Source organism: Bison bison, unplaced genomic scaffold, assembly GCF_000754665.1.
Source record: "Bison bison bison isolate TAMUID 2011002044 unplaced genomic scaffold, Bison_UMD1.0 scf7180017864040, whole genome shotgun sequence".
NCBI lineage: Eukaryota > Metazoa > Chordata > Mammalia > Artiodactyla > Bovidae > Bison > Bison bison.
In genome coordinates, this window is record NW_011494612.1 from 6,609,231 (window position 1) to 6,631,520 (window position 22,290).

General features: G+C 37.2%; 1 protein-coding gene across 5 annotated transcripts in view; it reads left to right on the forward strand.

Moving 5' to 3' along the window:
- The first annotated feature begins 1,712 nt into the window (after positions 1 to 1,712).
- The window catches only part of ECT2 (epithelial cell transforming 2), a 59,321-nt gene continuing 38,743 nt past the window's right edge, over positions 1,713 to 22,290 (forward strand). The window contains exons 1-13 of one of the 5 annotated variants that reach the window (XM_010835268.1): positions 1,713 to 1,862; positions 6,645 to 6,796; positions 7,427 to 7,506; positions 7,618 to 7,710; positions 9,231 to 9,413; positions 10,733 to 10,822; positions 11,945 to 12,052; positions 12,962 to 13,035; positions 13,734 to 13,864; positions 14,008 to 14,123; positions 14,438 to 14,500; positions 16,108 to 16,330; positions 18,702 to 18,838. In XM_010835268.1, the coding sequence (XP_010833570.1) occupies positions 6,667 to 6,796; positions 7,427 to 7,506; positions 7,618 to 7,710; positions 9,231 to 9,413; positions 10,733 to 10,822; positions 11,945 to 12,052; positions 12,962 to 13,035; positions 13,734 to 13,864; positions 14,008 to 14,123; positions 14,438 to 14,500; positions 16,108 to 16,330; positions 18,702 to 18,838 (1,428 nt within the window). In that variant the 5' untranslated portion in view covers positions 1,713 to 1,862; positions 6,645 to 6,666. The remainder of the gene's footprint in view (positions 1,863 to 6,644; positions 6,797 to 7,426; positions 7,507 to 7,617; positions 7,711 to 9,230; positions 9,414 to 10,732; positions 10,823 to 11,944; positions 12,053 to 12,961; positions 13,036 to 13,733; positions 13,865 to 14,007; positions 14,124 to 14,437; positions 14,501 to 16,107; positions 16,331 to 18,701; positions 18,839 to 22,290) is intronic. The other 4 variants (XM_010835272.1, XM_010835269.1, XM_010835271.1 and 1 more) reach the window with 4 other exon arrangements.

Sequence of the window (22,290 nt, forward strand, 5' to 3'; positions counted from 1 at the left end):
AGAGTTGACTCATTGGAAAAGACTCTGATGCTGGGAGGGATTGGGGGCGAGGAGGAGAAGGGGACGACAGAGGATGAGATGGCTGGATGGCATCACTGACTCGATGGACATGAGTCTCAGTGAACTCCAGGAGTTGGTGATGGACAGGGAGGCCTGGCGTGCTGCAGTTCATGGGGTCGCAAAGAGTCGGACACGACTGAGCGACTGATCTGATCTAATCTGATCTGTTTTTCCACGCCTGTTTAAACACAAAAGCACATTCCACAGTGAAATAATTGTGTGTGTGTGCATGAAATTTCAGTGACTGTTTTTCTTTGCTTTTGCCGTAACCTTCACGGGCACGCTCAAATGGAGCCCAACTCTGCGACCCCAAGGACTATAGCCCCCCAAGTTCCTCTGTCTATGGGATTCTCTAGGGGTTGCCATTTCCTTCTCCAGGCAATCTTCCGGACCGGAGATTGGACTTGTGTCTCCTGTGTCTCCTACACTGCAAGCAGAGGCTTTACCACTGAGCCGCCAGGTAAGTCCTTGCTGTAATGGTTATTATGGCATTAAGTGGAGGGCTGAAGGTAAATATTCTTCAGTTATGAAGAAGGAAACCAGTAATTACCACACTGCTTCACTCATTTTGTGGAATGCATTACATGCTTTTCAGGCATTCTAAAGTGGCCTGACAAAATTAGGAAAAATTCTAAATACTGAGGATCTGTTTGAGATGTTAGGAAGTGTTCCATTACAAAGTATGTTTTCCTTCTCTTGTCCAAATTTAATATTCTAGCAACGGATTCTCCTTTCTGCCTTTATTTAACCAGCAAATAGGTTGAAACTATGCGAAACTCACCTTTGGGAGGTGTGTTTTTTTAAGGGACTGTGGCACAGAGCATTATATTTATTAACAGAAAACAAAGAAAATTAGATTTTCATTATAGCAATAGGAATTATAGGAAAAATGATAAACTTGGCTAGACGTCAGAGGAAAGCAGCAAAAGACCTCGAGGAAGAGCGGGTGCAGCAAGAAACAATTTACTTTGGCTTCAGAAAATTCTAGAATCTCATGCCATAGTTTTACATTTGTTCAAATGCAAGTTAATTTATTTTAAAAAGTGCTAGAAACACTAAGAATTTATTCTAATCATACGTGAAATTCCCTAGACCAGAGCACAGTGCTTTACATACATCAGGATATAAATAAGCGGCTTCTCAAAGTCCAGCTGGAGAAACCCCAAGTTCCCATGTCCTGGACACCAAGACAACTACCAAACTCTAAACCCCTTAACCCACGTTTAAATTCCTGAAACCGGAAGCATACAGGCAGAAAAATCTTACAACTCACAGGAACCACTGAAGAAAAATTCATCTGTCAAGGCGCAGATTACATTTAAGGGATCTGGCAGAGCGTAATCCATTAAAAAAAAAAAAAAAAAGCTGAGGGGACAGAAAATCCACTCAACCTCTCCCTAGGAAACGGGATGTTTACTGAGTAAACAAGCGGTAGCCTCAGACACACCTGCTAATCACTCCCACAGAAACCCAGGAGCCTCTATCGCCACCTACCGGTCGCATCCTGGCGCTTCTCTACAAATTTGTGACGTTCTGACGTCGAAGCCGTTGGGTTTATTTGAAACACACGATCGACCAATCCGTCAGCGTCTGCGGGGAGGTGCGCAGCGGCCAATCACCGCCCCTCTGGAGACTCCAGCAAATGGGAAGGAGGTTGACATCACGCGCCAATCGGCATGACTTTTAGAGAGAGTGACTCACTTTTTGAATTGGCTGTGGCCGCGGCCGGCGAGGAATGGCGGTAACGGTGAGAAGGACCTGTGCTTGAAAAGGTGGAACTTCCAGGGCGTCCTTTGAGAGTGGTGAGGGCTCTGTGGGTGCGCGTGGCGGAGGTGGGAGTGGGCCGGCGTCCCCAGAGCAGTGGGCCGCTGTGCTTGTGTCCCACGGCCCCGCCCCGGTGACCGCGAATTCCGGAGCACCCAGCCCTGGCTTCCCGGCTCTGGAAACCACCCCGCCGTCTTCCCAACAGCGGGGCCTGGTTGCGGAGTGGGAACTGGAGGTCATCCTGGCTGCTATGCTTCGTCATCGCTTGCCGGGTTGGATATTTTTTCCGAAAGAGTTTCTGGGCAAAGGGGGGAGTTGTCGGAAAGGGGGCCTTGGCAAGCCACAATGGGCTCTGCGGATCTGGGGCCGGCAGCTGTGGCCTTTGGGGGCTTATCTCAGATTACTTAGTGGTTTCACTCTTGGATTCTTCCTGGCATCTTTAGTTTTTAGTATTTAATGTAAAATGCCAGCCCTTTCCGGCGCTCCACCCCGCGTACAGTTGGTTATGGCGTGCTGCGATTCATGGGGTCGCAAAGAGTCGGACGCGACTGAACTGAACTGTACTGAAAGGGTTAAAAGCGCAGCCTCTGAAATCGGCTCGGAATTGAGTGTTTTGCCACCAACAGTATGCCCTGGGGGAAGTTTATCTCTCTGTTCTAGGTTTCTTTATCTGTAAAATGAGCATAATAGTACCTGCCCTTTAGGATTGTTGCAAAGATTAAATGAATGCAAGTAAAAGGTATAGAACAGTGCCACAAATTGGTTAAATAAAAGTTATTTGTTAATGACAGTATTACGTAACGTGAACAGTGTTATTGTCAATAACACCACCATGTCCAGTATGGCATTTAGCTCCTCCACCCTGAAAAATGATTGCCTAAAAAAATAAAAGGATGCTTGTTTAAATGACAAATTTTATCTTTGTTATGGAAAGAGGCATATGTTATATTTAGTTAGAAACTCCTTGAGTATGTTCTCAGATTAAAAGTAATCTGTATGGGTTTATTAACACTGATTTTTTGTGTGTGTTTATCTTAAAAGCTTACAGAATACATGAATGTGAAAAAATTATTAGTGCTTTTCAGTTTGTAATCAGACTGTTGATACATGGTAACTTTAGCATGCATCTTTTTTCTAAATGTTAAAGCCGTTTTCCACTGTTTCCCCATCTATTTCCCATGAAGTGATCGGACTAGATGCCATGATCTTAATTTCCTGAATGTTGAACTTTAAGCCAACTTTTTCACTCTCTTTCACTTTCAAGAGGCCTTTTAGTTCTTCTTCACCTTCTGCCATAAGGGTGGTGTCATCTGCATATCTGAGGTTATTGATATTTCTCCCGGCAATCTTGATTCCATCCTGTGCTTCATCCAGCCCAGCATTTCTCATGATGTACTCTGCATAGAAGTTAAATAAGCAGGGTGACAATGTACAGCCTTGACATACTCCTTTCCCAGTTTGGAACCAGTCTGTTGTTCTGTGCCTAGTTCTAACTGTTGCTTCCTGACCTGCATACAGGTTTCTCAAGAGGCAGATCAGGTGGTCTGGTATTCCCATCTCTTGAAGAATTTTCCACAGGTTATTGTGATCCACACAGTCAAAAGTTTTGGCATAGTTACTTCATGGCAAATAGATGGGGAAACAGTGGAAACAGGACTCAATGGACATGGGTTTGGGTGGACTCCGGGAGTTGGTGATGGACAGGGAGGCCTGGCGTGCCGTGGTTCATGGGATTGCAAAGAGTTGACCACAACTGAGTGACTGAACTGACTGAAAGCTGTTTTGGCTGACTTTATTTTTCTGGGCTCCAAAATCACTGCAGATGGTGATTGCAGCCATGAAATTAAAAGACGTTTACTCCTCTCAAGGAAAGTTATGACTAACCTAGACAGAATATTAAAAACCAGAGACATCACTTTGTCACCAAAGGTCTATCTAGTCAAGGCTATGGTTTTTCCAGTGGTCATGTATGGATGTGAGAGTTGGACTGTGAAGAAAGCTGAGCGCCGAAGAATTGATGCTTTTAAACTGTGGTGTTGGAGAAGACTCTTGAGAGCTCCTTGGACTGCAAGGGGATCTAACCAGTCCATCCTAAAGGAGATCAGTCCTGGGTGTTCATTGGAAGGACTGATGCTGAAGCTGAAACTCCAATATTTTGGCCACCTGATGCAAAGAGCTGACTCATTGGAAAAGACCCTGATGCTGGGAAAGATTGAGGGCAGGAGGAGAAGGGAACAACAGAGGATGAGATGATTGGATGGCATCACCGACTCAATGGACATGGGTTTGGGTGGACTCCGGGAGTTGGTGATGGACAGGGAGGCCTGGCGTGCCGTGGTTCATGGGGTTGCAAAGAGTCGGGCAGGACTGAGCGACTGAACTGACCGAAACCTGTTTTGGCAATAAACTGATCATATATAGTATCATCAGAGACAGTTTTACTTTGTAGTTACTTCCCTGTTAAAGAGTCGGACATGACTGAGCGACTGAACTGAACTGAAACAGAGAGGCATAAGTGAAAAAATGTGAACTCATGGTATTTTTGATTTATTAAAGACTCGCTCTTACGTTCCTTAAAGCAGCAATCATCTCTTGATTTTTCTTTCTTTTTAAAAAATTTTATTTTTGTTTGTGCTGGATCTTTCTTGCTGCATGTGGTCTTTCTCTAGTTGTGGTGAGCGATCTGGGGCTACTCTCTTCATTCTTGTGGTGCACTGGCTTCTCTTTGCCGTGGCTTCTGTTGTCAAGCACAGAAATTCAGTAGTTGGGCCCTGGCTTCAGTAGTTGCAGCATATAGGTTAGTAGTTTCGGTGGATTTTTCTTTTTAACATCCTTTTAAGGGGACTTGAAATGAAAGCCTGTTTAGAGCCTTTCTTTTTCACTAGAAACATTTAAGTGTGAGAGACTTAACAGAAAAATAAGGGCTGTATAGAGTTTATTATTGATTCTAAGACTCTTACTAACAACTATTGGAGCTCTCCTTTGGGGAGCCTTTAAATAATGATTGATGTGGATGTATGGTAAAACAATGAGAAATGTTCACATTGTGAATATTATCAGTTCAGTTCAGTCACGCAGTCATGTCTGACTCTTTGCAACACCATGGACTGTAGCTTGCCAGGCCTCCCTGTCCATCACCAACTCCTGGCGTTTACTCAGTCTCATGTCCATTGAGTCAGTGACGCCATCCAACCATCTCATCCTTTGTTGTCCCCTTCTGCTTTCAATGTTTCCCTGCATCATGAGAATGAATAATTGTCACTCATGTAAAGACATCATCTATTAAGTTTATCACAATTGGATTTGAGTTGTACTGTTAAACCTTTTCCTGGTGTGGAAACTGAGGCTTAACCTACTAAGTGCAGAGTTGAGACTGGAAGCTGAGTTGCTTGACTCTGAAGCAACTAATATAAGTTAGTGCACTTAATAATCAGGCTTAAGTCTATTACTAGTGTGAACCTTGTCACACTATTTGATACCACTTTGCAGAAATGAGGCTAATAATACTTTAAACATTACTTTGTTAAAAATGTACTGAAAGCTATTTGTATGTTTTATTATTCTGAAAATGTAGGAAAGGGTAAATGAGATCAGGTATGCACCTTTAGGTAAGATGGGGCCTCTTCTTTGTATTTGCCCAGTATTGTGGAAATTTACCTCAAGATAATAAACTTACATTAAAAACTCCAGTTTGAATGGATAAAAGTCTATTCAGCTTTTTCTTTATTCCCTGTTTGCTTAACGTTTCAACTCTTTAAGTCCTGGAAATTTAAAAAAGATTTTCTTTCATAGTCCAGGATCATAATGACACTTGTTAATTGTCTTGTGAAATCTTTTAGAGGATAAACTTTTGTAAAGTAGTATGAAAATACAGAGAAGGGAGCAGTCCAGTTATACATGAGAAGTTTGGAGAAATCTACAGAGGATAAGTCAAGTGGTGTGATGTGTTGAAAGACATGCTGGGTGGAGAATTGAGCCCTGTTAAATGCAAGTAGATGTGGAGTAAGTTGTTTGCAAAAATCTGGGAAATCCTTTGTGGCTGGAGCAGTACAGCCCATGTGGACTTGGGGAAATAGAAGAGGTGAGGTTAAATAGGTGGACTAGGATGAAAGTGTGAACTGGACGGTGAATTTGAACTTGATTGTCTAAGGAGCCCTTCTCATGCAAGTTTAAAGCAAGGAAGTAACATGGTCACATTTCTTTTTAGAACCATACCCTGAAAACCATGTGGATCGTGACCTTTGAAGAAACTGGTGATAGAGACAGTTTTCTGGAACTGTTGTTTTTCACCAAGTGAGCATTATGGCATTGGCCACAAAAAGACCCGCTGGATCCCAGAGATACAGAGATGCTTGAGGGATTGATAGCAATTTAGGGGAGGGCAAATGAGGTAGATGAAAGAGTAAAGATGGATCAGGTTTTTGACTGGAATTATTTAGGGGATGATGGTGACATGATAAAATAGGAAAAGAAATAGTTTGGATGAGGGCAAAGGTATGGATGGGGAGGTAGCATAGTATTTATGGGTACATTTTGAGTACTTTTTGACTGTCTGGTAATATCCTGTACTTTTGTACTTTATACAGATAATGTACTTTTGGTACATTGTTATTTTACTGTATCTCTATGAGTCAGGTAAGAGTATCTTTATTTTACAGATAAAGAGCAAACTGAGCTTCAGAGAAGTTGAGTGACTTCCTTTGGTTCAGTATTTTTAAAAATTGGGTAATGATATTTCTTATAAGTTGTAGGTATTAATGCTTGTTTTTGCCTAACAATTATGTTCGTTTTTTGTAATTTTATTTAAATTGTTTTTTCAGCCATCATAGAAGAGAACAAACAATGGCTGATGATAGTGCATTAGCATCCACTACTGGCAGTACAAGCTTGGCAGACTCTTCCATTTTTGATTCTAAAGTTGCCGAAACTTCTAAGGAAAACTTATTTATTAGATCTACTTCATGTGTTGAAGGTAAACATGTTATCTGCTTTAAAATGACAAATCACTCTTTTAATCCTAAACTTACTGACTAGCGATTTTCTTATGATTTGACTGTAATATTGTTAAGTTAGGGTACAGGCATTCAGTAAAAATTTGTTAACAAAAACCCATTGCACTAGATTTTTTTATTCTTGTTTGGCATTTCCCAACTTTAAAGGAGAAGGTGTCTTGTTGTTGGATGTTGCTTTTGCTGTATGTGAGGGCAATCTAGCTGTAATATTGTTAGCTACAATATATTCAGTTAGGACTGGTCAGGTGAAGAGCCACTTCTTCCCTTTCCACTGTGTAAACGTATCTTTCCTAAAGTTGTGTGCACTATTTCAGAGGATGACTCTGCCAATTGGTGAATGCTTTCTTTGGTTATGAAGAGTGCTGATGTTTGAATACTTTGTTTATAATACAGTGTGTTTCTCTTCTGAAATGATACCTGATCAGATTTTTTTAAAAAGCTAGGAATTAAGTCATCTTAATTTCAGGGAATGTTATTATCTCAAAGATGGAAAACATTACAGATATAACCAAAAAAGGGATTGGAGGCTACAGATTTTGATGTTAGTGAATAATAAAAGTGTTTTACTTAAAAATGTTTAATTTTAATAGAAGAAATGCCTCAGATTGAAACAAGAGTCATACTGGTTCAAGAAGCTGGAAAACAAGAAGAACTTATAAGAGCCTTAAAGGTATGGAGATTTAACTTTTTATTTTTTTTTAAAAGAGACTATTTGCCTTCCATCGGTGCATAAATAAATCTATAGTGTTCTTAATCTCATAATTAAGTCTCTTTTCCACAGACTATTAACATAATGGAAGTCCCTGTTATAAAGATAAAAGAAAGTTGTCCTGGAAAATCGGATGAAAAATTAATAAAAAGTATTGTTAATATGGTAGGTCAAGCATTTCCTTGCATGTGGCATGCTGCACTTCCTTTGATTGTATTCTATAGTCCACTTACTGGTGATTGGGCCTAAAGTAGACGCAAGGTATACTTTGAACAATCTGAAGCTAGATTAATGAAAACTGTGACATTTATTTTAAAATTTGGATGTTTCTGAAACCTCAAACTATAATGTTTTATAAATAATGAAATCCTTATATAGTAATTTGGTATTGTAACATTTAAATGACATTTCACTTATGTATTTGCGAAGATCTAATACTTTAAACTCTACTTTTTTCTCAATAATTTTATTTTATTCTGAATTCTTGTATTACTTCCACATTTCAAGTCAATTTGACAGTCATCAGGGAATTTACCTCACTGTATGAAATATATCTAATTCCCTATTCCAGCTAATACTGGATTGTGAGGGTTTCCATAATAACATATGCTGGGCAGCTCAAACAATAGAAATATGTTTTCTCACTTCCCTGGAGGCTAAAGTCCAAGATCAAGGTGTCAGCAGGTGTAATTTCTGTTGAGGCCTTTTTCCTTGGCTTGTCGATGACTGCCACCATCTTGCTTTATCTTCACATGGCTTATCTTCTGTGCATGCATATCTCTTTTGTATGTCCAGATTTCCTTTTATAAGGACACCTATCCACCACTAATCCAGTCTGACTAGAATCCACCCATGTGACTTCATTTAACCTTTATTACATCTTGAAAGGCCATATCTTGAAATAGTTACCTTCTGAGGTACAGGGGATTAGGACTTCAACGTGAGTTTTGGGATACACAATTCATACCTTCACATCAGCCTGGGAAGTAAAGCCCAAATATTGACTCACCCATTTGAATTTTCTTTTAAATGGTTCTGTTTTTTTTTATACAAATCATATAGATACTTAATTATCTTCATTCTTTTTCATGGATGTACATTACAAAGTTGCCTTTTTATATCCTGTGTATACAATGTTGTAGTCGCCTCCATATTTTCTTATCTTTCTCTTATTTCCCTCATTTATACTGAACTTTCTGTAGATGTCATAGTATTTTTATACATGGCATAATATTTTTTTCTTTTTTTCTGACTATAATTTGTGCAGGAAGAACTATGCGTATGGCATCATTTTCTCAGTCAGAATAAAAAGCAACTGTGGATATCTTTCTAAGGCATTCTACTATCAAAATACATGTACTTAAAAAATTCATCATCCCTCTTTTTATATCCATACTAGATGCTTTATAATGACTACCAAGTCATGTCAGAAACTTACACCTTTATAATAATTTTCAAAATTTAAAATCTTAATGTAGAGATATGTTTATATAAATAAATATGACTGTTCACTATTAAGTATAATGTTCATTGTATGATTTAAAACTTAAGTTTCTACATTTATACAAATACACAAATTAAAATGTTGATACTGAGTTGATTTGGGGGTCTTACTTAGAGAGATTTATAATTGATTTTATAATATATAAATTTTATTTCTTAATAATGCCATGGAAAAAATCAAGGAAATTAAACTGCCGTTTGTAAAGATGGAATCAGTTGAAGAATTTAAAAGTTTGGATTCTCCAGAATTTGAAAATGTATTCATAGTCATGGACTTCCAGGATTCTGTCTTTAATGAGTTATACAAGGCTGATTGTAGAGTTATTGGACCACCAGTTGTATTAAACTGTGCAGAAAAAGGAGAGGTAAGAAAGAATATATGCTTATTATAACTTCTCAAGGTTAATAAAATTTTATTAATGAATTTTTTGCAGAAAAATCTCATTAATTGTTGAGAATATGAAATCTTTAGAATAGGAATAGTAGTGGCTACTCTGTAGTACTCCCTTCTGTAGAACTCAGAAGTCCTTTAATCATAAATAATATGTGTGTGCATGCGTGTTAAGTCGCTTCAGTTGTGTCTGACTGTTTGCAACCCTATGGACTTTGGCCCGTCGGGCCATGGGATTCTCCAGGCAAGAATATTGAAATGGGTTGCCATGCCCTCCTTATATCTCCTGCATTGGCAGGCAGGTTCTTTACCACTAGCGCCACCTGGGAAGCCCGAAGAATATCATGTGTATATACAAAATATTAATACCTGCAGTATCTTGGGAAGAAATAATTTGCTTTAAACCTGAGTATCAAAGATGTATATATATAAATACATAAACTTAGTTTTCCTCCATATAGAACAGCTACCACAATTGCATTTTTATCAGTTTCTACTGATAAATTAGGGAAATTACTTTAGCTTTTTGTTTTTGAATAGCATTTCAGTTAAGTTGTAGTAGAGTTGATACTTATTTTATTGCTCTGTTTTGACATTCTTAAGCTTGCTTTATTAACTTTAAACTGCTTGGGTCTTTGTGCTTCTTTTATTATAGATACTAATAATGAGCACATGATAATCCTTAATTTTCTGTTTTGATTTGGAAGTCTTGTTTTCAAAACACACATAAACATTTTAAAGGCCAAGATTATGGAAAAGATATTTCTGCCCAATAGTGGGAATTAAATTTATATCTGTTTTTAAGCATTCTCTTTCATATATAGATAGATAAAATCATTTGTTAAATTATTTACTATCTCCATATTTTAGCTGAAAAGTTGGAATCATATTTGGTTCAAGTATATGTATGATCAGTATTTATTAGAAAAATATTTTTGACCTCTTTTAACTTTAATTTGAAGCATTTACAGTAGTATATGGAAATCTTTTATTATAGACAATACCTCATGTATCAAAGTACATTTTGGAAATAAAAGTTTGGGTATGGTTATTTATGTTTTATTTGGCAGTAGTAAAGTGTGTTTAGATTATGTGTATCAAATATGATATGGGAAATCATGGGAACTTTTTATTGTGAAATTGATCCTTGCAATTTCTTACATATTGAAAAATGCAAGTATATTTTTGGGTTGGGAATGTTAAATGGCAAGAGAGGGAAATATGTTTAGTTTAGAAAGATGTGTTCTATTTTTGCTATAGAGAATCTCACAGATTTAAAATTGTATCCTTCAGCCTTTGCCATTTTCATGTCGCCCACTCTATTGTACCAGCATGATGAATCTAGTACTATGTTTTACTGGATTCAGGAAGAAAGAAGAACTAGTAAGTATTTTAAAACATTCTAGTCAAAGAATATTTTCTCTAGAAAAATAAATTTAAATTTGCCTTTTTTTGGTAGTTGTATCATGATTTTATTTTTAAAATATTGAAGGAGAAATTACCATGAATGTGAAGTGAAGTGAAGTCGCTCAGTTGTGTCCGACTCTTTGCGACTCCATGGACTGTAGCCCACCAGGCTCCTCCATCCATGGAATTTTCCAGACAACAGTACTGGAGTGTGGTGCCGTTTCCTTCTCCAGGGGATCTTCCTGACCCAGGGATCAAACCTGGATCTCCCGCATTACAGACAGACACTTTAGTGTCTGAGCCACCCAGGAAGCCAACTATGAATGAGTATGAAAGTGGTCTTAAACTTTGTGAAGAGACTCTGAAGAGCCTTGTAAACAAACAAATGTTGTGTCTAGGGTGGCTGGTCTGTGAATTAGAAAAACTGTGTAACTATTTAAATTGTCTTTTTAAGTATTTTATTAGCATATTATTTGAAGTTTTTGTTTTTGCATTGCAATGTTTTATTATGTATATCTAGTCTTAAAGTATTCTCATCGCCCTACAGAATTCATAGAAACTTCTTTCTTTGAACTGTAAAATTATTTATGTTGGAGCTAATGCCTGGCATGCTGCGATTCATGGGGTCGCAAAGAGTCGGGCACAACTGAGCAACTGAACTGAACTGACTGAATGGGGTATTAATATAATTCAGTGAAAAGAATCTTGATGTGATGGCAACCTGGCTTTTAAAAAGTAATAAATTGAGGACATACATTTTTTGGGGACACAAGCCTGTTGTGTCCCCCTTTGCCTGGCAAAGCAACAAGCTTTTTTACTTCACCACCCACCTCTGAGAAGTAATATATTTACTTTTTCACTTGTGTGAAAGCCAGTCTTTAATTAGTTTTGTGTGTTCATCTTAACTAGCTTACCTTTTTATGATTTTGCCTATGCCAGTAAAGCAAATGAATCTTTAATTTTTTTAACATAAACTTTATAAAAATTCTTTTATGTACCTGATAAATAGAAATCAGTATATGCTAAATGAACTATAAACATCGTTTAAAATTTTGTTCATATTAATTAAAAAAAACAATGTTTACTTTTTCTTTTGAGGCCAGATTGGTGACATTGGTTCATCACATGGGTGGAGTTATTCGAAAAGACTTTAATTCAAAAGTTACACATTTGGTGGCAAATTGTACACAAGGAGAAAAATTCAGGGTATGTAAATTTTAGTGTTTTTGTGTATTTCAATATAGCACTGTTTGGTAATGGATTTAATGAAAGTGTTCTCATTTTGTCTGTTTCTCTCACAATTTATTGAGGATCAGAAATTCGATTTTTGCTATATGTGTGTTTAGTAAAAAATTTGAAATCATAGGAGTGTGGCCCCTGAGGTTTGAAGGAGGCCGTGGAGCTTGAGTTAGGTCTTGAAAGATGATTAGGATAGTGGAGGTTGGTAAGTGAATAACATTTTAGGAGGCAGATGAGTAATATTAGAAAAGAATTACTGTGAGCGTTGGTGAGTAAGGGGGTCAGAAGGTGATGAGGGTAGGTATTTCTCTCTTATCTAAGAGCAGAACTTTGTTCTTATAAAATGGTTCTAAGATTTAACTTGTGAAAATTATAGAACAGGAGAAAATACTTTTATTGGGATTAAAGTCTTAGTTCAAGGATTGCACTTGAAGAGTTTATCACTTTGTTCTCACCCTCCATCAGTGTATATATGTAGCAACATTAGGGTAATGTTGAATTCCTGGGAGGTATACTTAGAACTCATATCTAAGATTTTGTGACCTAATCAGATATTTTCTCTTAAACTCTTAGTGCTATCATGGGGGTTAATACTTCTAAAAAAGTAAACACAGAAATAGAAATGTAATAAAGATGAACTGAATCAACTTGGGAGATGTATTTATTTAAAATAAAATGAAACAGCTTGGACCTTGTGGAACTTGTTTTGCAAGTTATTTTAACCTAGACTGTATGATGGAAAGATAGTTTTTTCTTTATATTTTGTTACAAAGCAGATGGGCAGTGATCTAAGAATGTAATTATAATTGTTCATATCTTATAAGAATGCAGTTATTTAAGATAAAAATGCATCATAATTAATGTTTATGTTTTTAGGTAGCTGTGAGCCTGGGTACTCCAATTATGAAACCAGAATGGATTCATAAAGCTTGGGAAAGGCGGAATGAACAGTAAGTATTTAGAAATTCAGTTGTTAATTATGTGAATCAGTCACATGTCATAAGGAAACCCATGTGCCCAAAATTCATAAATTAATATATGAAAAGTAATTCAGTCTTTGTGAAGCTTAGGGAATAAAGTATAGGAGGAACAAAGTTTTTATTATTATAATTATTGAAAATGGAAAGACACATCTATGATATCTTTGAACTTTATTTTATAAAATAATTTAATAACCAATAAAAGCATTCTAAAATTATCAGGTAATAGCTTACTGCATCTGGATGTTTGGGTTGTGCTATATTTTTTCTTATGTTTGTCTGGTTACATTTTAAGTGGTAACTGCATTTCATAACCTTGTTAAGCTTTCCAGTCTCACAATTCCTTGCTCTTGTACTTGATTATTAGATTTTATGAAACTATAGAACCCCTGTAATACATACAAAATTTCATGTACACAGCAGATATTTGCATCTTTAACTATTACCTGTGATTAAACTGTGTGGGAAGTTACTTCTGGGATGACTGAGGACACATCAGTTTTTTTTAGCTATAGTTTTTATAATATTTCAGGACCTAATGTAAAATATTTTCAGTAAATGGATTATGCTAAAACCTTGAAAGTTACTGTAGATTTATAAATTGATCCGCTTCACTTATATTGAATTGCAGTTAAGCTGGTTTTAAAAGAGTGTACTTTTGTTTTTAGGGACTTCTGTGCATCAGTTGATGACTTTAGAAATGAATTTAAAGTTCCTCCATTTCAAGATTGCATTTTAAGTTTCCTGGGTTTTTCGGATGAAGAGAAAACCAATATGGAAGAAATGACTAAAATGCAAGGTAGAATTCAGCATAATTTAAAAGCTAACATATTTTATTCCCTACTCCTGCTAATCACTTCCTCAAGAATATGTCTCTTTAAAAAATTTGGGCCTGGGGATAAACAATTGGTCTTATGTATGCTTGTATGCTTTCTTCTTTAGGAGGAAACTGTTTACCAGTTGGAGATGAAAGATGCACTCACCTTATAGTTGAAGAGAATATAGTAAAAGAACTTCCATTTGAACCTTCAAAGAAACTTTATGTTGTGAAACAAGAGGCAAGTAATTGTAAAATAAGAGTGGTTTTTATTTCTTTTTTTAAAAAATAAATTTATTTATTTTAATTGGAGGCTAATTACTTTATAACATTGTATTGGTTTTGCCATACATCAGCATGAATCCGCCACGGGTGTACACGTGTTCCCCATCCTGAACCCCCCTCCCACCTCCCTCCCCACACCATCCCTCTGGGTCATCCCAGTGCACCAGCCCCAAGCATCCTGTATCATGCATCAAACCTGGACTGGTAAAAAACATTAGTAATATCTTTTCTGATGAGATAAATTCGTAATTAAAGTCTTCTTTCCACTAGTGGTTCTGGGGAAGCATTCAAATGGATGCCCGAGCTGGAGAAACTATGTATTTATATGAAAAGGTATGCTGTTTGTCCCTTTTTTCATTTGTTCTGTGAACTTGATTGCATGAAGATGACACTTTTTTATTCCAAAAGAACCTAGGATAATTAGCACGTAGATCATGTTTTTTGTCATGTTTAGGATGTCAGAATAATTAAACAGTTGGATATTGAGGGATAGTCTATGTAGATTTAATGTATTGGATCTTATTTTAATCTATGTCATTCTGTGCTAATTCTTGGTGATACCATTATAAACCATAACATCCCTATCTTCAAAAACTTAGAACCTTAAAGGAAAGAGAGATGTGGATACAATTACAGTACACGATGAAATGTGCCATAATTGAGCAATGTATGCATTCTAACTACTAACTAACTCAGAGACTCAGGCAGGATTGAAAAGAGCAAATAAATGCTGAACCATCTTCCTTGGCTAACTTAGTAAGGAAATGCATGTTAGACAGCAGGTGGGAGAGGGTATGAAAGCTTAAAAGTACATTAAAATTATGGCTTCAGAAAAGAGTATGGGAAAGAAGGCCAACAGATAAAGCTGACTAAATAGGCAGAATCAAGTTTTTAATATGTTAAAGCATTTTGATTTGTCCTGTAAGTATTGGAGCAACTGAAGAATGGGGAGAGATGTCATTAAAAAAATGACTGTAGTAGAAGGAATTGTAGGCAAGAAAAATCCAGCCTTCATTGCTGGATCTTGGTGAAAACGGTGTCGTTCACCAGAATGTGACAGAAAGATATAGAAGCAGGCTTCAAGGGAAAATTTACTTCAGTTTGGGATTTAATAATTTTGAATGAAAAGTTGAAGGTGAAGTGTGCATTTATTATGTTTCTGTAAAATCTAAATATGTACTCTGTTGTGTTCTCTTTGAGCCCTTATTCTCAATGTAAGTTTCTGAGCGTAAAGTTTAAAAAATATGCTTCAGATTGCAAGAGAGAACTCTGAAAAAAATCTAGAGGTAGGACTTCCCTGGTGGTCCAGTGCTTAAGAACCTGCCTGCCAATGCAGGGAACATGGATTTAATCTCTTGTCCGGAAGGATTCCACATGCTGTTGGGGAGCTAAGCTCATGTGCTGCAACTGCTGCATCCCGCAAGCCTAGAGCCCATGCTCTGCAACAAGAGAAGCCACTGCAGTGAGAAGCCCCTGCTCACCTCAGTTAGTGAAAGCCCTCGTGCAGCATCATTGATGCATTTTTAAAGACAGTACAGTTAAAAAATCAAGTGGTATTTGAGAAATATTTTAGAGCACTGTATCCAGGCATTGTGCTAAATGCCAGAGATACAGTGAACAAAATATGAATGAATGGTCCTGCCTCCCTGGAATTTATGGTCTAATGGAGAGTAGATTGTAAACAAGCTTATAGGCAAATATGTAATGGTAATACTACTGTGGAGAAAAAGAATTAGGTGTTAGTGGTTAGACAGTTACAGTAGTCCTTTGATTATTATGTTTTATGCAGCAGCCGAATTATGTGGAAAAATGTGTAGTTGTAAAATTATTGTGCAAAACCCAGATTTTGTCAGATTCTTAAGCGTGTTTTCCTTTTGTTCTTGTCTCAGTAAGTAAAGAACCACAGAAGTAAAATTGAGCTTTTGTGCTTTTGATTGCAGGCCAATACACCTGAGCTCAAGAAATCAGTGTCACTGCTTTCTCTAAATACCCCAAACAGCAATCGCAAAAGACGTCGTTTAAAAGAGACACTTGCTCAGCTTTCAAGAGAGGCAGACTTGTCACCTTTCCCTCCCCGTAAGCGCCCTTCAGCTGAACATTCCCTTTCTATAGGGTCACTCCTAGATATCTCCAACACACCAGAATCTAGCATTAACTATGGAGGTAATTCACATTTTTAAATCTTTAAATTTAGTGGAATAGAATAATTATTAGAATGTAGATAAATCCGTACGACAGTGACCGGCCTTTGTTCTAGCTGAGGAGAAAAGGCACACGAAAATGCTTAGATTTAACAATTGCTTGCTCTAAGTGTTTGTATGTTTTGTGTTTATAAGATAAGTTTTATTGCCCCTGTTTTACAGATGACCATACTGAGATTAGAGAAGTAAAACTTGTCTAGAGTCACACAGCTAGAAAGTGATAGAGCTGTTCAGAGAGCAGATTGTTAACACAAAGAATCACAGGAGATGTCACATGAATAATGGAAAAAATAGGTACAGTGAAGTCAGAAAAAGGTGAATTTACTTTATCAGCTGATACAGGAAGCCACATATAATTAGTTCTTTTACCTTGATCTCCAGTTTTTTCCCCTCTGTTTTTTTTTTTTCAGTCTGCACATAAATATGTTGTTTTCTAATTTATAAAATAATCAAAACCTCCCCTTGACTTCATAATACTCTCCACTGACTATCCTATTTCTCTCTTCTCTTTCATATAACTACTCTTGAAGGATTTATCTTGATCCATTGTCTCATTTCCTTTCTTTTTACTGTCTTTTCAGTTCATTCCAATTGAATTTCAGTGCTCTTGCTGGGGAGACTGACAGTTTTTCTATAGTCAACAGCATTCAGCACATGGGCAGCTACTCCTTCCTCGACACATTTTTTAATTCTGGCTTTCGTATATCACTCATTTGTCTTTCTCCTTGGCCTAACTTATCTTTCCAACTCTAAATGTGGAATGTTATTCCTGAGTCATTTCTTTTCCATGGAATTCTTCCTAAATGATCTCATTTAATTCTATGGCTTTTCTTTCTATAGCTGATGATGCCCAAATTTGAGTTTTTTCCTGTTCAACTGTATTTTTCACACCTCCTTGTTCTAATACACAAGCTATTTTTTGCATAATCATATTAGAAATCTTGATTCAATCTCTATTCCTTTGTTACCCTTCCTTTATCAACCTTTTCTATATAAATGGTCTCTCTTAGATAATTGCAATGGTCCTTTAGATGGCCTCCCTATATTCATGTTTGCCTTTCTACATTCAGCACTTAGAAAGGTCTCTAAAAACATGTAAATTAGCTCATGCTGTTTTCTGCACAGACGGTAGCTCTGTATTGCCACAGCTTTCAGGTTCCTGGGTAATCCTTCCTCAGTTGCTTCTCCTGTCATGTGCTGTTGTCCTCCACTAATACTCTCCGGGTATCAGTCACAGTGTCTGTTATTCTTCAGATTTTTCTACTGTTAAAACCATACCTCGGGAACTTTATACTCGCTCTCCCTATTTTAAAGAAATCTTACCGGTTCTCTGTAAAGGTAAGGCCCTGTCCCACTACTCCCTCCTACCAACCTGATCGCGGGGTGTCATCTTCAGTAGTAGTTGTCACAGTTAGAAATTGTTTGTTTACTCCTTTATTGTTTTATTCTCTTCACCAAAATGTATACTTGAAGAGAATAAGTACCTTGTCTATCTTCTCTGCTCTATTCTCAGTGCCTGGAATAGAGTTGTTTAATCCCAAAGTCATGTCTGACTCTTTTGGGACCCCATGTACTATAGTCCACCCGGCTCCTCTGTCCATGGGACCTCCTAGGCAAGAATACTGGAGTGGGTTGCCCTTTCCCTCCCCAGGGGATCTTCTCAACCCAGGGATCGAACCCGAATCTCCTGCTCTGGCAGCTGGGTTCTTTACCACTGAGCCACCAGGCAAGCCCTTGGTATAGAATAGGTAGTCACTAAATATTCATGGAAGGAATTAAAATTCAGTTTAAAATAGGTGTAGAAAACTGAGTTGGGTTTGAGATTTATTACAAGAGGAGCAAGTAACACAGCATACAGAATGAGTCTTTAGAGAATAGTAAGTCAGTCAGTTTGCTTTGAATATGGAGGAGTGAGTCTAATTAGGTTAATTGTAATTAGGAAATTAACATTTAACACTGATCTACTCTAGACCTTCAGATTTTACTAGTTGTTCCACTAATGTCCTACTATGATATTTGGCAAAAGCAAAAAGGTTTTTTTGAGTTAGGATTCAATCCAGGATTATAAATTGTGTTATCTTTCTTTAGTCTCTTCATATCTGGAACAGTTCTTCTTTCCTTATTTCTTTGTTTTTTAATGATCTTGACATTTTTGAAGAGTACATGACCATTATTTTTTTCTGGCCTTATTCTAGGATGAAACTCTAATGAAAATATTTATGGTGGTATATTTATAAGAGTAGATACCCTCTTTTTTTTTTTGTCAAATCTGTACAGTGTTTGGTACTTATATCTGGCTTCCATTTTAAGTCTTTCTTCCTCTTTCCTTTTAGAAACACCAAAATCTTGTACTAAGTCCTCTAAGAATTCTACTCCAGTCCCTTCAAAGCAGTCAGCCAGGTGGCAAGTTGCAAAAGAGCTCTATCAGACTGAAAGTAATTATGTAAATATATTGGCCACAATTATTCAGGTAAGAATTTGGAAAAATGATCTCTGTTCCACCGTTAATAAGTAAAAACAAAGAAATATGTTATTTTTTGTAAGAGAATTGTATAAGCATAGAATTTAAATATAGATATTGAAAATCTATGACAGAAACTGCTGTTAGGGAAATGCCATTTAAGAGTAGCTTTTTTTTTCATGCAGAAATAGCTTTTTATAGTGACTTTAAAAAGAGAAGGATCCTCAATAGACAGTCTTAGAGGAGACTGAATTTAATTCACAATTTTGCAGCTTCCATGTCAGGATACTGCATTTACATTTGGAAGTGGTAGCTTTTTATGATAGTGTGTATTCAAGAGTCATTGCTTTGTTTAGTACTGTTGATATATGACTCATTGGAAAAGACCCTGATTCTGGGAGGGATTGGGGGCAGGAGGAGAAGGGGACAACAGAGGATTAGATGGCTGGAAGGCCATCTCATATCCGACTCGATGGATATGAGTTTGGGTAAACTGGAGTTGGTGATGGACAGGGAGGCCTGGCGTGCTGCGATTCATGGGGTCTCAGAGAGTCAGGCACGACTGAGCGACTGAATTAAACTGAATTGATACATGGAAAAACAATTAGCAATGAAGCATAGCAATATGTTTGTCAGTAAATTTTTATTTTTTTAAGTTTATTTTTAATTGGAGGTTAATTGGTTTGCTATATTGTGTTGGTTTCTGCCATAGTAATTTTTTTAAAGTTATCCTTTATTGTGTCGTTTTCTAAAATTTTGCAGTAGTCAAATGTTGACTCATTGCTTACCACTATTAAAATGTACTATGAAGTTATTCCTGAAGAAAAACAATTCTAAGGAATCCTTGTAGGATGAGATCAAGGAAGATATTAAGGAATAAATCAAAATTCAAGGTTCTGAAAAGCGTAATAATAGGACATTATTTTGGAATCTGTAGAAAGAAGGAATAAATTTGTTTGTGGTAATGAAGGAGATTGTCAGGAAAATAAAGTTGATACCACTTAGCTTAACTTTGAATAGAAAATGATAGGGGAGTTTCTTATTTGGGTTTAATTTTTAATTCTAATTCTTAATATTGTTCATTAAGGTCCAATATAATGGCCTTTAGTAGTTTGTACCATTGATAAGATGCATGAATAAGAAATGAAAAACTTTTTTCTCGGTATTCACGGAAAGGTTATTCTTCATAGTTGATTTGTTTAGCAGTAGTCAGGGTTTTATGAGGCCCTCTGCTATATTAAACTAAACTTGTTTTAGGTCAGTTCTGCTCTTCCTCAAGGGAAGCCATCCTAGATGAGTTTCTTGTTGAAGTTTTTATAGTCAGCCAAAATGTGGTTAAGTAGCAGAAAATCCCTTTGGCATATACTGTTCATGTACTTTGGTAGCATTTATAACCTAGAAATGTAAATCCTTTCAGGCCATGGTAAATGTCCTGGAGTTCCAAATTTTAACTTGCGTATCAATTACATTCACTAAAACTTCTTTTTAAAAAGCACTTGTAATTATTACACTGTAGACAAACTCCCACACTACTGTGCTTAGTATAAATTCACCTAAGTTTACTTACAAGTTTGTGGGCTCCGTTGATTATAGTGTTCTCTTTAAGCTTTGTTGTAGGACTAATGTGTCCTACAATGTGTCCTACTAATGTGTGCTACAAACTTTTTTTAAAATTTGAATTTGGAATAGCTTAATTTTTACTTAGCCCCACAAATTAAGTGTAGCTTCTTGATTTTTTCCATGTAATACTTAGGTACCTATTAATATAAGGTGTGGTGACAGGTGTTAAAGAGGATTCCTGTTTTAAAGGAACTCCACTCCAATACTCTTGCCTGGAAAATCCCATGGACGGAGGGGCCCAGTGGGCTGCAGTCCATGGGGTCGCTAGGAGTTGGACACAACTGAGCGACTTCACTTTCACTTTTTCACTTTCATGCATTGGAGAAGGAAATGGCAACCCACTTCAGTGTTCTTGCCTGGAGAATCCCAGGGACACGGGAGCCTGGTGGGCTGCTGTCTATGGGGTGGCACAGAGTTGGACACGACTGAAGCGACTTAGCAGCAGCAGCAGCAGACTGGAATAGGAGTTAAAACATACACACCTAATTATAACCAAATAGAAAGTTCTGAACCTCATGAGAGAGGTTTAGTTAAGGTATTTGGAGATATGTGTGGTGAGAATTTTGCTCCTCTTCCAGTTTAGGGAAGGTGTTGGGCTGGAATTTTCAATGGTTGAACACTGAAAAAGTATCATACAGAAGATGCAAATTGAAATGAGTTTTAAAGCATGATTATTATTAGTGCATGCAAAGAATATGGGTGGGAAGTATATTTGAGATTATTCCAACAGTACAAAAGACTAATCCTTAACGGTATTACAGAATAGTCCAGGGGAATTTGAGTTGAGGGTGGGTTAAGGGTAGGGTGGAGCTGAAACACCAGTACTTTGGCCACCCAAAATGAAGAGCTGACTCATTAGGAAAGACCATGATGCTGGGAAAGATAGAAGGCAGGAGGAGAGGGGACAACAGAGGATGAGATGGTTGGATAGCATCACCGACTCAATGGACATGAATTTGAGCAAGCTCTGGGTGTTGGTGATGGACAGGGAAGCCTGGCATGCTGCAGTCCATGGGGTTGCAAAGAGTTGGACACAGCTGACCTACTGAGCTGAACTGAACTAAGGGTAGAGTTTAGGGTGTGAATATAGTAACAGCCACCTCATGTGAAGAGTTGACTCATTGGAAAAGACTCTGATGCTGGGAGGGATTGGGGGCAGGAGGAAAAGGGGACGACAGAGGATGAGGTGGCTGGATGGCATCACTGACTCAATGGATGTGAGTTTGAGTGAACTCAGGGAGATGCTGATGGACAGGGAGGCCTGGCGTGCTGTGATTCATGGGGTCACAAAAAGTCTGACACGACTGAGCACAGGACTGAGCGACTGAACTGAACTGATAGTAACAGATGAGATAAGATTGCTTACTCCAGACTGGGGTAGGCCTTTGTACAGTGTGCTAGGTCATTTGTTGTTAAAGAATTTTTGATAGGAAGGGAAAGATAGTAACATTTGACTTGTATTTTAGAAAGTCATTTGGTTCACTTTGAAGGAGGTATTGAAGGGGAAACAAATTGTGGAGGCAAGATCAATTTGAAGATTATTTCAGCACTCTTGGTTAGAGATTTTAATAAACTAAACTTCTTAGGATAGTATCAGTGAGAATGAAAAAAGGATAGATTTGAGATATATTGGAAAGGTAGAATCAGTTTTTAGCTAACTAATTTTAAATGCGGGATTAAAACACAGTAAAAATATTTTAAGATATTGTTTCCTAAGAGTACTGAGAAGTTTTAATCTAGATGTATTTTGATGGTCTGAATATTTTTGTTTAGGATTTTTAATGAAATGTTGACTACATAAAGGAATGCTTATAAATGGTTATAGATATCTTTGCATCTTC